The 16,110-nt window shown below is 38.9% G+C and overlaps 1 protein-coding gene across 1 annotated transcript in view; it reads right to left on the reverse strand.

Moving 5' to 3' along the window:
• Nucleotides 1-10,021: 10,021 nt before the first annotated feature.
• The window catches only part of LOC150100683 (uncharacterized), a 106,278-nt gene continuing 100,189 nt past the window's right edge, over nucleotides 10,022-16,110 (reverse strand). Inside the window, exon 5 of the mRNA XM_090401301.1 lies at nucleotides 10,022-15,640. Within this exon, the coding sequence (XP_090257427.1) occupies nucleotides 10,359-15,640 (5,282 nt within the window). The 3' untranslated portion in view covers nucleotides 10,022-10,358. The remainder of the gene's footprint in view (nucleotides 15,641-16,110) is intronic.

Raw genomic sequence — 16,110 nt, forward strand, 5'->3', positions numbered from 1 at the left:
TCAAATCAGCGCCACCGCAATCTCTGTAAAGCACGCATTTTTATTTTGTCCTTACTCCGTACGCGCCAGACAAATTCTTGAAGCGTGTTATCACCGGCTTGTATTGAATTGAGAATATGCGCCTCTGCAACAAGTCTAGAGAAAAACACATAAATCTTACCTGGCATAATGACTTACTGCTTTGTAGTGTGCCGGACTGGATATGGAAGGACTGGTCTTCCAAGATTGCCTCCACGCATCTTCCGTAGATATCGCATTCATCCTCAGATGGACATAAAAATCTTGACATCTGTTTACACTCTTGAAGGAAACGAATTTGCCCATTTCACAACGAAAAACAATACTGACAGAGTTCCAAGGCCATTTCCTTTTATTTTTTTATTTGATGAGTATAACACGTGGTCTCTATTACAGCTTTCCCGGCTAAGGATTAATGGTAGCCAGAAGCAGGTATTCTCAACAAATCCCACTTTATTGGTGGCTGTATCTAATTAACGATGTAATAAACGCAGTGGCGCCATCTATCGGTGCACAAACTAAATCGATATTACTTCACAGAGTTGCTATATGAGTGGAATTGGTTGTCGCGCCATCTAGTAACATTTAAACAAACAAATACGACAGACACGTATAAATTAAGTAGATGGCAGCACTAAGGATAATATTTATTATTATTATTTTTTTTATTAGCTGATGGTAATGAAACAGGCTTTTAAAGACAACAATGTAAGAAACAAGTCAAGAATTAAACGCAGTTCTTGACAAATTTATAAAAGTCAATTCGATTCCCGTCTAGAACTGTTCTCTTTTGACTAAAGGTGAGTTAGCCGGTCTCTTTCCTGGATGGGGGAACCCTCTACCTCTGTACTACAAGCAAACTAGCCCTGTGAACACACACACACACACACACACACACACACGGATCTACAGTCCTAAAATTCACTTATCTTTCAAGAGGGCTCAACCAACCCCAAGGGGCGGTTAAGGAAACGAGGGAACCCCCACACGAATAAATAAATACAATCTTTCAGTTTTCAAAACTTCCATTATTGAGAAGCACCTTTTTAATTCCTTAAATATACAAATTTAAAGACAAGTCTGTCTAAAGATAACTTGTCTAGAGGAGTCTTTTAAAAACATCCATGCTTTATACGGAGTTGAACCTACAAATTTTATAGTAGACAAACAGTGGCTTTGTATCAACTCAGGCAGGCATTTATTATCTGTATATTGTTAATAATCTGTATTATTGAAACAGGAAAAAGCGAACTCCAATGGCGAGGTCTTTTTTTTTGCTTCATTAGTTTCATATTAAGCAGGAGTTAACTCAGTCGACATCAAAGCTTTGCGTATCTCCATATGAGATTGGTAGATTCAATATTATATTGAAAGCCAATATAAAGGATCTTCGATCTGAGATGGGATTCGGACCACCATCTTTTACGGTGTGTCGAAGAGAAATAACTGTATGAGCTGCAGTAGTATGCAATAATCGAACTATATTTTAAAGGTGTTTGGGGTTAAGTTACGAGTATTATTTATTGGATGTTTCTTTTTATCCTTTCTGTATTTTTGTTTTGTTGTTTTTTAAGTGACAGATTAAAAAAAAAGATAAAAAGCTGAAAAAAAATGTCGTTTACGGTTTCGTCTATTTATCGTTTTCAAAAAATTAAAATTTTGATAAAAAAATTATTTAAATATTTTTCAAATTTAAACTCGAACACGGAAATACTGCCGAGGGGTTTTTTTTTTTGTTTCGATCAAAAATAATTAATTATCCGGGTACAATTGGATTGGGAAAGTACCTTTATTATAAACAACAATAAAGGTGTGTGAATCGAATTTTTACTCTCTTAAACCCGTATTGAAAATGGAGAAATAATTTATCATTTTATTCATTTTGTTAATGGGACTCAGTCACAAAAGAATGATGGCCTAAGTTTTTCAATGAAAATTCAGAACTCCTGGATGGAACTTTTTCAAGCCACTTCAGGCCTCCAGTAAGCAGTCTTCCATCAAGCAATGAAATTCATCTCCCATCTCAAGACAATCACAAACCATGCAGACCATCGGATTCGAAGCCACATCAGTTGTTGGGGAGTGGATACGCTAACCATTAAGACGGACAAATATTATAAAACGGTCTTCGACACGGTTTCGAATTCGAATATTTTCTTATGAAATTTTCACTTCGTCATACAACTGGACTTTCATGTCAAATAGAAACTGGAATTCGTGTTGCCACCAATAGACAAATATTCTCCCATAGTTCCACAATCGACCCAAAGACCCCCAACACTTGGCCAAATATCCTCCAAGAATTCCAGTCTCTAATCATTACCCATAATGCCACACGCTAACAAAAAACTCATCTCATGTCAATGACAAACACAGCCACGTACGTCACTTATCTAATTCTTATCTTATCTACATCTCAATCTCGTCAGAGTTCCCAACTCTAAACATTACCCAGAATTCCATACGCGAACCAAAACACATGACGTGATGTCACACCCAGATGTGTCCCCCAAGGGAAAATTCCAAACATTCCATACTCATGACGTCACGATTCTTTATCTTGATCTGGTTCAGAGTGCCACCCATGTCAACATCATCGACAGGTTATGGGGACCGAAAAGAAATGCACAAATTTCTTATCAGACAGAATATGAAGTGATATTCTTCTAACATGGATATTAGAACGCCATAATAGCTAATGCAGTGTCGCTACCTGTTGGAAAAGTTTTCCACAAAAACATTAAGTAGGTTTCATTTCTTATTTGTAGTCTGAAATTTTTATAGTACTTATTCCTTTCTATAAGACAAGGAGAGATAAATTCTCGTGCTGTATTGGATAGGAGATCCATCGAGATTATTGGAGATTTTTTCTTAACTTGGATTGAATAAAATTTGATTTCGAGTAGACGCCCACCTTTTTACCATGCAGGCTATCAAAACTAAATCCGACGAAATAGGGTGGTTAATATTTATTCCTGTAGCGTCCTATGTCTATATATTACGCGTGTTCTTCTGATCGGTTTGCCTGTTTTGAGGAGCGAACTCGACACATCTCTATGATACAGGATAACTGTAACGGAAAAGGCTTAATGAAGATTCTTCACGTCATAGATGGGATGTGGACTCGGCTCCTTTTCTTTGCTCGTCTCTACCAACAGCTACGGAGGCTCATCAGAAAGTAATCCAAGTACAAATTATGGTTTCAAGACCATCCTCGAGGTTTTAGAAAAATAAAACTACACTTTAATATCGAAAGAGTTATTTATTTCTTAGTTATACTAATTAATTCGTGTTAGTCTGCTTAATACATTATTGAACTAACGAGAAATAAGAAAATAAACAAATAAAAATAAATAAACATAATGTTGGAGAACTTAATAAGCATTTAAATGCCTTATAAGAAAAAAAAAACATTCTCGGTTGACAATATTTTTAGCTTTTTTTGAGAATAATTTTTCCATTGGAGTAGCATCCGTGGAGGCAAAAGAAACTATGGAATTCCGAATAAGTCAATGCCTTAAATTTTCTGCGAAAATAATCAGTTTATAAAGCTCTAAAATCCAATAACCGGAAAATAGAAGTGACAGAGATTCTTCTTGCAATACAGACTTTGATATAAGAAAAGATATTTTTTTTGAAAATCAATGATGAGTTCCACACGAATATTGCAGATTTTATATGATTAAAACGCGCCACCTGTGATGAATAATGCATCTAACAATCAATTCAAAGAAGTACAATCCTTCCTCCAGAGAGGATGAAGGTAGAAGAGTGACGCCAAAGGTTTACTCAGAAAAAAAAATCAATGATAAAATGAGGTTGCCGAAACTAAAGTACGTCATAAAAGTATGTGGAATGAATACATTTCGTACATTTGTTTTCTTATGTTTTCATATCTTATTCGCTGCCTCTATAAAAGGCAAGAGTATTCAGAATTCAATAGATGTGAGGGGGGGGTGAGAGAAGTCATAAAAGACATTGTGTATAGTATGCGAAAACAGCTACGACAATAATGTATTTTCGTAGCTCAACCTCAACCTCACTTGTAAAGCACTTATAAAATTTCCTGACTTCCTAGACGGGAGTTAAACCGGTTTTTTTTTTACTTGCAACAGAAACACCTTAATCGTAAGTATTAATTGATATCTTGACGTCATTTGATAGATATCACCAAGAAAGAGAACGTAGCTTACGTTCTAAATTTCTGGAGACCTCTTATGAATTTCTTGAAGTTCTAAAATATCCAGCTGTTAGAGGGAGTAGCATCGCTTGTCCTTTGTCTCATTCACTGTGATTATTTGTTTTAATGACCAAGAAAATAAGCAGTTTTTGTCCTTAATGCTTCAAAAACTAACTTTCCAATGTGATTGACAGTTTACAAAAACATAAGCCTTAGATATGAGTTATCTTAGTATTGTAATACTTAAAAGAAAGCGAACTGCTCATGTATCGATATATTTGCTCGTATCTGATGAGACCTAAAAGTTCGAAACATCGTTCAAGATAGCGACAGACTTAATGAAAAGGCACTAATAAAAGCCAAATTTATTCAAATAGTACAATACAAAGTCAGTGTTCGAATCGTAAACATTGCATCACATTAGCGTTAATAGTCCAGGTGTGCGGTCACAAATCAGAACACCTTGGAGCCTTTGAACAGATAGCGCAGAGGATCAAATTCTTAGCATTCCAGTGGTTTAAATCACCCAGAAGACGAGACAGGGCCTGCGTTGTGACAATAGCACCCAGAAATCAGTGGCTGTGATTGGTTAGTGGCAACCAAACCAATAGAACGTTGTCATCAATCATGAGTTGCTGATTTTGTTTTATGAGCTTCATCTGTTTTGCTTGAGTGATATGCGAACTGACGTCTTTAGGATACTGATATAGACTGGCAATTTTCTATAAATAAGTTATCAATTTGTGCCCATATTTACAATGGGAAACAATGTTGACCATCTACTAAATGTTCCATTTTCTGCCAGAGCGAAGGAGGTAAGCCTCGTCCTTTTCTTCCAAATTTGCTGAGCAAGTACAAAGATGCAAAAACTGAGTATATGGGACACTTCTTTGTTTCACAATACAATACAGTAGAATGGTCAACTGGAAGTGACTGCGGTCAAGACTTTTTTTTTTTTTGTTGGCCTTGTTTATTATTCTCCAAACGCCTTTCTCTATGAGCACTCCTAATTACATGTTCAATCAATTTTTAAATCTTAAGATGTTTGAATTGAAATTAAAATATTCAAAGGTATCCTACAATTGATTACATTGAACCATTTAAGATCAGCGCTGATGTGTTAGGCACTCTTAAGACGTTCATACATCGATAAAAATGCAATCATCCGGTCAACACACCCAACCGAAATGTGTACGCGACGTCACAACGAGTTGTGACGTCGTGTACACATTAAATTAAATGCACTATAGTTCACCTTTAACTATATTTTTGACACATCTTTAATGAAGTTGTTCCGTAATTGTGTATTTTTTGTATTTTCCATCTATCGTATTAAGCAGATTCCACGTCGAACTCTATTCCATATGTTTAAGGAAGATCTCAAATACTTCTGTTTCAATTACACAGTGAGCCTAAAAGGTCCTTCTTTAATTAGAACTAAATTAATGAAGCAATTCAAAAAGGCATTCGACATTGAGGGGATGAAGAAGGTGTATGTGGGAAATTCTGTTGGCTGTAGACAGACAAGACGAAACACCTCTCACTCAAAGCGGTGTACTCTGCCCCAGAGATGTAATGAAACTGTCTGCTTTACTATGTTAATTAAGACGAATTACCAGTAAATTGGCTGATTTTAGGAGATCAGGTTAAGTAGTTAAACCATTAATCAACACTAGAAAAAACAAAAAATAAAATTGAAACCAATCTTCGCCAAGGTAAGGTCAGTTAATTGCCCTCGAGAACGCACGTTGTTTACTTGCCACTTCAAATTAGGGCGATGATGACCGTTAAGGCAACAGTAAGCAAGGATTACTGAAAGAATAGCACCTAAATTTTCTCGCTCGAAGATTCGGTGTAAACATCTTTTGATGCAAGCTAATATGCAACAGACTTCGATATTTAATAGGTTTTAAATAGATAAAATAATCTACGATAGTTCAGTTCCTGACTCATAGATGGAGATCTTTTCCTCTCCTTGATTTGCATTTTTAATTCTTAAAAGTAGATAAATGTGAAAGTTCATAATTTGACACACAGATGGCATCGCAGTTTTAATTATAGAAAGATTATCGTAACAAATTGAAGGTAATTATCCAAATGTATTTTAATTTATACAATTATAACACTATTTGATATCACCTCAAAGAAAGAATAAGTAAATAATTATATTTAAAAAAAAATGCGTCCGTATTCCCACCCATCAGTTTAATGTATGCTGCATCGCGTAGACGTTTTTAATTTTACTTAATTAAAGTTTAATTAATATAAGAAATAACGTTTAGTTGGAAGCTCTGTAATGTAGCGAACTGAATTAACACATGGAGGGACTCGATCAATGAAGTCAACAGCAAGAGATTTCCTTGGAGAGATGAACCTAATAAAACTGAGCTCCCAAGAGATTAGATGCATAAGAATAAAGGACGTGAAATGTAACGTCGGATTGATTAAGGAATAAAAGTAGCATCGCTTATATAATATCATATTAAAGTAGAAAATGGTAGTCGTCCATAGATCGGTAATCTCACAATTAACATGACTAGAATTAAAAAATAGACGAAGCAGTTCCTTGATACTTTATGTGACAACACACGAAGCACTGGGGTAATGCCAGAGAGAGACATTTACAGGGGTACTCTATATGGAAAACAATAAAACAGATGGCAGACTAAGTTCTTTTTACAGCAGAATGGTAGAACAAATAATATATATTTTATTCAGTTGTAAAGGAAAGCATAAAAAGCATATTTAAATTAATTCTGAAATGTCATTAAATTTTAAGAAAGCCTAAATTTCAATTATTATAGGAATTCGGTGAAAAATCATGGCCTTTTAAAATATTATTGCTATAACTGAAACAGTAGTAGTAGTTATTAATCACATACAATTTTTATCGATATTTTCATTTTTTTTAAGACATTTAAAAATAAGGTGATATAAATATCATTATTTTTCAGGGTATTTTTTATTTAGTACTTTGATGATCAGAATGAATGTTTAGATGTGTCAGATTAGCTTACAATTCTCATAAGTATGCATAAATTTTGCTCCTAAGTTTCCAAAATTGCATTTACTTTATTTGATTCGTCAAAGGAGTAGCATCCATCTCTGTCATTGCTGAGGACGAGTGCATTCACACAGCGTGCTAGACGAGAGAGGATGTTCATAATCCTTTGATTGTAGCAGTATTAAAATCCAAGTTCCTTCTGTAAGATAACCCCACCACACACACACACACACACACACACACACACACACACACACACACACACACACACACACACACACACACACACACACACACACACACACACACACACACACACACACACACATCACATTTACCCGAATCAAAGATCGACAGCTGAAAAAGGGTATAGGAAAAGTCCCTCCGGTCAATGATTAGAATTAAACCTTTATGTAAGATCTTTAAACTAGAGACTTAGTCAGTGGATGCTACGAGGTTAAAGAGCACTTAAGCATTGTTATAATAAATATCACTTGCCACAGAGATATTAATTAGCTGAAGAGCACAAACTATTTAATATACGATGTCATTTTCGGTACTCTAATTAATTAATATTTGTCTAAATATTTCAGCATCTAAAATGAAACAATCTCTGAGCTTTCATTATTAGTATGATGATATATGGCGATGATTATCTGTTAATGGATAAGATGATATAATAGAAAACTTAAATGGGTTTAGAAGATTAAGTCCCGAAAGATAAGCAACCTAGTCGACAGCAGTAAGTAGCAACAAATGACTTCATTTACAAATGGGAGCTCAGAAATGCGTCATTATCAGCAGAGAGAGAACTGTATCGGTCTCTTTTCTTGCTCTATACGTTGTCGAAAGGCATACCACCTCAGGCACACGAGTGAAATCGCATTATGTTTCCTCTAACAGCACAGTTTATCATCCTAAAATTATACCACGTCTCAAAACTTAGGGATAGATTAATCTGATTACCGCACAGAGTGGCATCCAACAGGACGAGCTAGCTATGGATCACTTACATGAAATACAGATGACCAGAGGAAGTTAAGGCAATCGAACTAATGGATGATCTTTTCTAAGATGTTTCGTAACTAATAATGTGTAATGATGCAATAACTTAAACTGACACTTAGAGGACTTAACCAGATTATGGATATACAGAAGTCTTAATTTTATCATCTCTAATTTCGTACTTTTAACCAGAGGCAATAACTACAGTAAGATGTCTTCAGGTTAAAGATAGACATAATGTGGTTGAAAGTGGCTCAAATACTTTCTGAATGGTTCCTCTATTTCGATAAAATAATCCCTTAATGCTTTTCAATAATGAAAGTATATTTTGTAGTCATCTTCAGACAGTGGGGGCTCGTGGCTTGAAATCGTGGGGGTGTTGCAACTTTCGAAATCTACATACACACTGTAAGTACAGTGTATACGAGTTTGGATAAAATTTCAAAATTATGGGAAAAATTAAAAAAAAAAATTAAACATGAAAAAATATTGTTTATTATCCATAAAATTATACAGTTTGGTATAATTCAAAATTATTTTTAAATAAAATCCCTTATCATAACCCCCATAATGTTCTAAAATAAAAAGTATAACAAATGTTATGTCTTTAATTGTGCTGTCCAAATATTTAAAGAGACGGAGTAAACACGATAAGCACTACGAACACTCTACTACTGGCGCAAACAGCATATAAACAACAGTGGAACTGCGCGATGGACAGTGTCGCATTACGCTAATAGCTCTCATCTCACTATGACGTGCATATGCTTGCGCGCGTATCAATATGACACTGTGGTAAACACAGTGTTGCTAGCGTCCTTCGCCCTCCTAAGTGCTACAAGATGGATTTTTATTATTTTTTATACAAAATAAGAGAATTGTATAGGATGGTTGATGATAAAATTAAATATTACAAGCAAATATAAACAAATTAATAAATATATTTATGTATCCAGAAAAATTGGGGATGCTGCATTTCCACAGTGCCTATGCACGAGCCCCCCCCCCCCCCCTGTATTCAGATTTAAAAATTAAATAGGATTGTAGGATTGTTTAATAGTGGGGAAGGAAAGATCAGGTTTATGAAATGTCTGAGAACTAAAAGTTCTGGTTATTTTTCAGGAAAAAAAAACAGGTTCACATTATTTGACTTTAAAAAGGTCAATGTCAGGTGATCATTTGAGTGATGACTAAGTTACGAAAAAAATCTGTAGTCTCTGGAAGTGGTCCAGAAAAGATATTGAGAATTTTTCTACTTTTGGTAGGATTAGTATTGACTGTTTGATATTGCATTTCATGAACTATTTTCAAGTGTTATTTAATCTCTCTCTCTCTCTCTCTCTCTCTCTCTCTCTCTTCCTTACGCACACTCGCACATAATGTCCATCGTTCTGTTTATCTAACATGAGAGGTAGATCACTGGCACACTGCCAGTCGACTTACGTCACAGTGGCGTCATTCGATGACGTCACGCATTTTCTCTGACACAGTGACACATTGACGGAGGTTTGGACAGTGATGATGCCCACTTGGCAGACGGCGTGTTACGAAGGAGGCTTTTGATATCAGGAAGGAATACTCGGGCGTGCGAATCGACAAAAAAAAAATAAATAAAAAAATAAAGATGGATGGCAGGACATCTCTTTGTCGCTCGCTTCAAGCCAAGAAATAATCAATGTGTGAGAATCTTTGACGAAGTTAATCATTGTGTGTATTCTGCACTAAGATCAACACGTTATGTCATGAGGATCATAAAAATAAACTCACGAATTCAATGCAATAATGAATGAATAAAAACGCATTTTACTCTAGTGGAATGATAACTTTTTTTTTTTTTTTATTGTTCCCTTCACAAGCCAAGAGTTTTGTTAATGGAAACGATGGCAATGACAAACAAACACATCCAAACACGGAGGAAAAAATATCGTAGAGCGATGAGAGTTGAACTATAGAAAAAGATAACGACAAATGTAGAATTTTTTTTAATAATCAGCACTTGTGGTACTGTCCTTTTTTTTTTTCTTTTCTTTTTTTTTGGGCACATTATAACAACACAACCGTTGTGTGCATCATCCCAGTCCTTTATGGAAGCACTGGAATGGTTTAGGGGAAAAAAAAAGACGAAAACCAATAAGTTGTATTACACCGGGGTCATATAGTCCATACTTGAACTTTCTCCGCCAATATACACCAGTTCGCATGGTCATAATACGAAGATATTATATGTAAGTTCTCCACGTAGTTTTCAATTAAATTGTCCAGTTCACCTTCTCGAAAAACGTGATAATAACGATGATAAGCCATCGTTCCTCCAGCATCATTGCCGTGTAGACTCTCTTGGGAAGTGGATAACGAGAGGGAGGTGTTTCTACTGAAGTTCGGTCTGTCGTCGTCTAGAGTTCCACCTTTGGACAGCGGAAACCTGGAACTCTTTGAAGTTTCGTCAGAAGAGCCTTGAGTGTTTGCCGTTTGTTGGTCGGTTTTGCTATCGGTGGTCTCACAAGAGTCTCCTCTGACGATGCCACAGTCTTGGTCTTTCACCGGAGGATCCTTCGGACACGGTGAATCGTGTTCAAGGCGTTCTTTGTGTTTTTTGGCGTCGCCAACTCCGCTGGAGGAAGCATGGGAATCCTTGGCACTTGTTGCACTGGAACACCCGGGAGCATCGGCCCTTCGGTCTTTTCTCGATACCCCCCTGTGGTCTTTTCCTTGTTCGTTGTCGTCTCCTTTTTTATCGGTTGGAGTGCGCGGATGAGAAGACGATCCTCTGCTAGCGTTGTTCCTGTCCGCAATGTTACTGCGATCTCCCCCTTCGGCGACTTCGCCTCCTTTCCGGTTTTTCGAACGTTCCGGGGTGTTCAGGATTCGCTCGAAAGACGAACTCCGCAAGCACGTTTCGGCAGCGTGATTTTCCAACTTTTCTTCGTGTCTCGGGTAAAGTCCTCCGAACACCGAAGTCAGATCGGTGATGGTTTCGACAAAGGCAGCCAAGATATCCGTGTGGTTATCGATGCTGTCTTCGCTGCTGTATTTACGGCCTTGCTGAAATATTTCGCGTCTCTCGCGCACTTGTTGAGCATGCGAACAACCGCAATCACCTGGTTGTTGTTGTGGTTGTTCCGATGCGTCGACGGACGGGACTCCACCACAGTCCGTTCTCTCTTCAGACAGTTGGGTATCTTTCGAATCGGCATTCGGATCTTGTTGTTCGACATGCGGTTGAATTTCGATTTGTTCCTGAAAATCGACGAGGTCCTGATGGTCGATTCGTTTTTGTCTTCTGATACTCCCTCGTTTTCGGTCGGACACGAAGCGATCGACGTGACTGGCTGCGATAATTTTCCCCCTCGATTTTGGTTTCACGTGCGATTTTTCCTTCTGGTGAAGATGAGAAGAGCGAGAGTAATTCGCATCCGCGTTTGTTGCAAGGTGGTGCATAGCTTCGGATGAGGAAGATGAAGAGGAGATCACAGAGGCTTCGCAACAACGGTCGCGAGTATCGATTGTGTTCAAGTGTGAGTCATTCGTTGTATCTTCTTGTTCTGGACTTGAACAGAAGGACAGATCTAAAGAACTGTCTCTACTGGTTTGAGATCGCGAAGCAGATGTAGTTTTTGGGGGAGCACTTTCATAGGTCGGAACTACCCGGATTTCCTCCGAAGTCATTCTCTGATTTCCTGGGTCTGCGGTTTCACAATACAGCCAGGTAAGAGGATAAATGATGTTAAACGATCCGAGATTTGCAATGCTTCTCCATTCCAGGGATGTGGACGAGGAAGATGTGGATGTGTCGGTGGTTTCATCAGACAGTGTTTCTTCATTGCTGGAATTTCGCTGAAATTTTTCTCGTTTAACATGAAACCGGAAGTTGGTATCCGCTACTTCCGGTTTCGTACTGACGGTAGTTGCAACAGAAGGCTTAACTAGTTCTCCGGTCTCCGTAGTTGAATTCTCCGCGGAAGTTTCCTTCTCGTCTTTGTGATATTCAATATCATCCGCTTCGATATTTAGATCGTCCTTAGCATCCTCACTGGAGAAGTCATCTCCAGTCGAGGATAAGTCTAAGGATGCTTGCTTCTTGCAGTTCTTCTCTGATGTATCATCCGATATGGTGCTTTCTGGAGATTTTACACAAGAAAGAAGCGTCGAAGTGAGTTCAGTTAGAGATGAACAGGTTGTACAAGTGGAAATAGTGTTGACTGTCTCAGATGAACAGTCGTGGGTTGTGCTGGGAGTTTCTTCTGTGGTCTCCTCTTGAGGATTTTCACAAATTGGCGACACGGATACAGAAGAAGGTTGGACCCAGTTTTCCGTATGTTGTGGAGGCTCTAGAGTAATCGCAGATGAAGAAATCGTTTGGGGAGTTCCATCATGAGATTCAGGTTTTTCACCATTATCTGTTGGATTTGTCAGAAGGGGTTCAGATTTTGACGAAACAATCTCATCTTTTACCGTTTCTGTTTGGGGCACTACTGTGGATATTCGATCTCGGAAACTGCATACAGACTCTTGTTTTGTTTGGTCACCTGATGTTAACTCACTGTGGGGAAAGTTTGTAAGGCTTTTGGTAGTGTTAACGTCAACTCTGTTTTCCGTATTGGAAGAAGGAATTGTGGGAATTTTATGACTTTCAAGAGAGGAACTATGGTCTGATATAACGTTTGTTAGTTTAACGGATGAGTCCAACGCACTGGATTCCTGAGAATTATTTTCTTTTTCAGCATCTTCTTGATTACGAGAAGTAGTCATGACTTGCTGTTTTGGTTCTGGGTTTAAAAGTTTCTCTTCAAGAGCAATCTGAGTATCAGAATCCACAGAAGTACCACACTGTTCCACTAGTGTTTGACAATTGTCTTGATTTGAATTCTGTTCTTCATTAAGTGACCTGTTGTCAGCGAATTCCAAAGACTGCTCTTGGATCTGTTTAACATCTCCAGACAGTTCTACAGCATCTTTAGCTTCTTTCATCACACCTTCAGAAGGGTCTGTCGTTGGCTTCGAATCAGATGTCTCCGAAACGCCTTTTAGAGAACGTTCCTCTGGAAGAACATCTTTAAGGGTTTCTTCGGTAATATATTTGAACGGTCCAGTAGGTGAAGGAGTTCGAGAAAGTTCTTCAGGTGATTTGCTCTCCTCAATTCTATCGATAGGTGATCTAGGTGAAGAAGGTAGTGAGGGTATGTTGGACGTCGCCTTTTCTTCAACTTTTTCCGATGATGTTTGTTTAGAAGGAGGTGGAAGAGGAGGAGGTGGTGGTGGTGCAACGATTCGATGAATATCATCTTCCATTTCCGGATCAACACTTGTGTATCCTTCGTGACTTCTACGGAAACCTACTGTTGGCTGACTTCGAATTGCTTCCAAAACAGCCGCTCGATCTGTCTTGGGTTCAGAAAAGGTCTTAACAAGACCTTTCTTTGGCCTCATCTCACTGTATATAAGTCCATCAGAGAAATCCACGAATCTCACTCGATCATGCTCGATGAGTTGATCTAATAGTCCAATGTTTCCAGGAAACCTTCCATCACCTTTGCCGGACTGAGGCGGGGAAGATTCACTGGATGAGGTGTGACTGCTCAATACTGTTACTGGAGATGCTTGAGCAGAGCGGCTTCCCAAGCGAGAGAGATTGTTCCGAAAGTTTCCATCCCTGAAGAAGGCTTCAAGCTCGCTGGTACTTCTCTGGATGACGGAGATGATACTCTCTTCACTGTCTATACTGGTGTCGCTCTGGAGGCTGTTGCCTTTGCGATGTATCACAGAAATGATCGATTCTTCGCTGTCCACGCTGGTGTCGCTCTTCGCACTGCTCCCTCTGCTGGAGCTTTTGGGAATTAGGCAAGCCCTTAAGGCTGCAGCAAAAGATCCGTGCATCGCAGACGTTGAGAAACGACGAGGTCCTTGAAGGATTGGAAGAGTGTTGTCACCTGTATCCACGCTTAGACTTCGTTTAACAAAACTTCCTCTTAGAGGCATTGAACCCAATTCTTCGTCGTTATTCGGCAAAGAAGAATTCATATGTTCAGTCGTTTCTTGATGAGCTGTGTTGACAAAAACATCCGATTCTGCCATTTGCGCACATTCCAAAAAACTCATTGCACCTTGGACGTCGCCAGCAAAGCGAGCCACTTGAGGGTTTCTTTCATCTTTCAGGTTGCGCAGTTCTGGCATGGAGTAATAGGAGGATAGATGACCTTCCTGAGTGTCAAAACTGTTCTGTAACGAGTCCTTAGAAATATCTAATGACGCCGAATACTTCGTGTTCTTGTCCACGTCTCCGCACGTGGATTTCAGACAGTCTTTTCCTTTTAATTCACACTCGTTGGTGTTGGATCTAGTCCTCAGCGACTCTTGTTCAGATATTTCCGTAATAATATTATTATTATTATTAAGTCTCACGTTGTCAGTGACGTCGCATCCGGTTTTGGATGGATGAATAGTTCGCATCTCAGTATTGGAATTGCTTGGCTCAAAACCACACATTTTTACGTGGCTTACTGCTGTAGGAGTATCTCCATCTTTCGAGGTTATGACGTTGCCATTGGCGATGTCGGAAGAAGTGAGTGACGGCGGCAGACTCGGATCCACGTTGACCTTCGCGTTCCGAGGTGTTTTCTTGTCTTCCACTCTGCTAAGAGCCATGATCTCTTCCAGCCTGGACATGAAGGACACCGTCGATTTGGATCGGACGATCCCGTTCACGTTCCCTCTCGACTTGATGACGTACTCCCGAGGGTCACTGGCGGTAGAAATGCGTTTGTGGAGATCGGAAAGAGGCTCTTTTTCACCTCTTCGGGCACGCAAAATTTTCGGAATGAGGCTGAGTATGTCTCCCAGAGAACGAGATTTCTTGCTCGGGGAATCGTGGTCTATGGGCAAACAAGAAGCACACACGTGTCTGTCGCGATCAGCGTCCCTCACGTGATTCCCGCAATGAACGCACGGTTCGTCCGCTTCCAAATGCCTCAACTCAATGGGGACGTCGTCGGTAGCACCTTCGGAATCGATACTGTCCTGGTGTTCCAAGTCCGACTTCGCCGACAGGGTCTGGTCGACCGCAGCACCGAACTCCATGCTCTCGGAGAACCAAGGTTTGCGACAGCTTCTGTAAAAGTACGGTCTCGACCCGGAACGTCGGGAATAGGGACTCGTGGAACTGGAAAGTTTCTGTAAGGCTCTCCGTACGAAACTGTAGCAAGTTTCGTTGGGACTCGACAGCTCTGAGCTGCTCTGACTACTGTTGGCACAATTGGTGTCGAAGCTGGCCGCTGCACGGTAGCGACCTCTACCGTCGCGGATTTTCTGTCTCCGTCGATTTCCGGGCGGTGGGTGGGAATCGCTGTCGGAGACGTGAGTGTACGCATGATAGACCAAGATATCTTCGTCGCTCGTAGTGGTGCTGGTCAATTCCCTTTCCAAGGAAGATCCTCGATCTGCATTAGGAAGAAAAATAAAAAAAATTATTTTAATACGTCCAAAAACTTTTAAAAATCATTCAGCATATTTTATAATCATTAGTGCTATCCTTTAGTTATCAGAATTATCTTTTCATTTAATTTGGCTCAAAAATAATGATTTAGTGGAAAATATCAGTCCAATTGGTAGAAGTGTTTTATACTTTACTAAATTGTATTTTTAATTACAAGAAATTGATATATGAATCCAAAAAAAAGTGCAATAAGGTCTAAAGTAGCTAATTCGGATAACTGGCATTTTTGTAAAAACGGGAGGAATAATGAGCCCAGGAATATGAATACAGAAATATTTTAAAAATTCTGACTTACGTACTCATCAATGCGTATGAGCATGGAAAGAATTTCATGATGAAAAGAGGGTTGTTCAAACTTCCCTCTTTTAAATGCATTCATCCAAAAACTGATGCAGTTTTACACACACCATCTAG

The sequence above is a fragment of the Typopeltis vanoorti genome, chromosome 12, assembly GCF_054136105.1.
Source record: "Typopeltis vanoorti isolate ZY-2024b chromosome 12, IOZ_Tvanoo_1.0, whole genome shotgun sequence".
Lineage (NCBI taxonomy): Eukaryota > Metazoa > Arthropoda > Arachnida > Uropygi > Thelyphonidae > Typopeltis > Typopeltis vanoorti.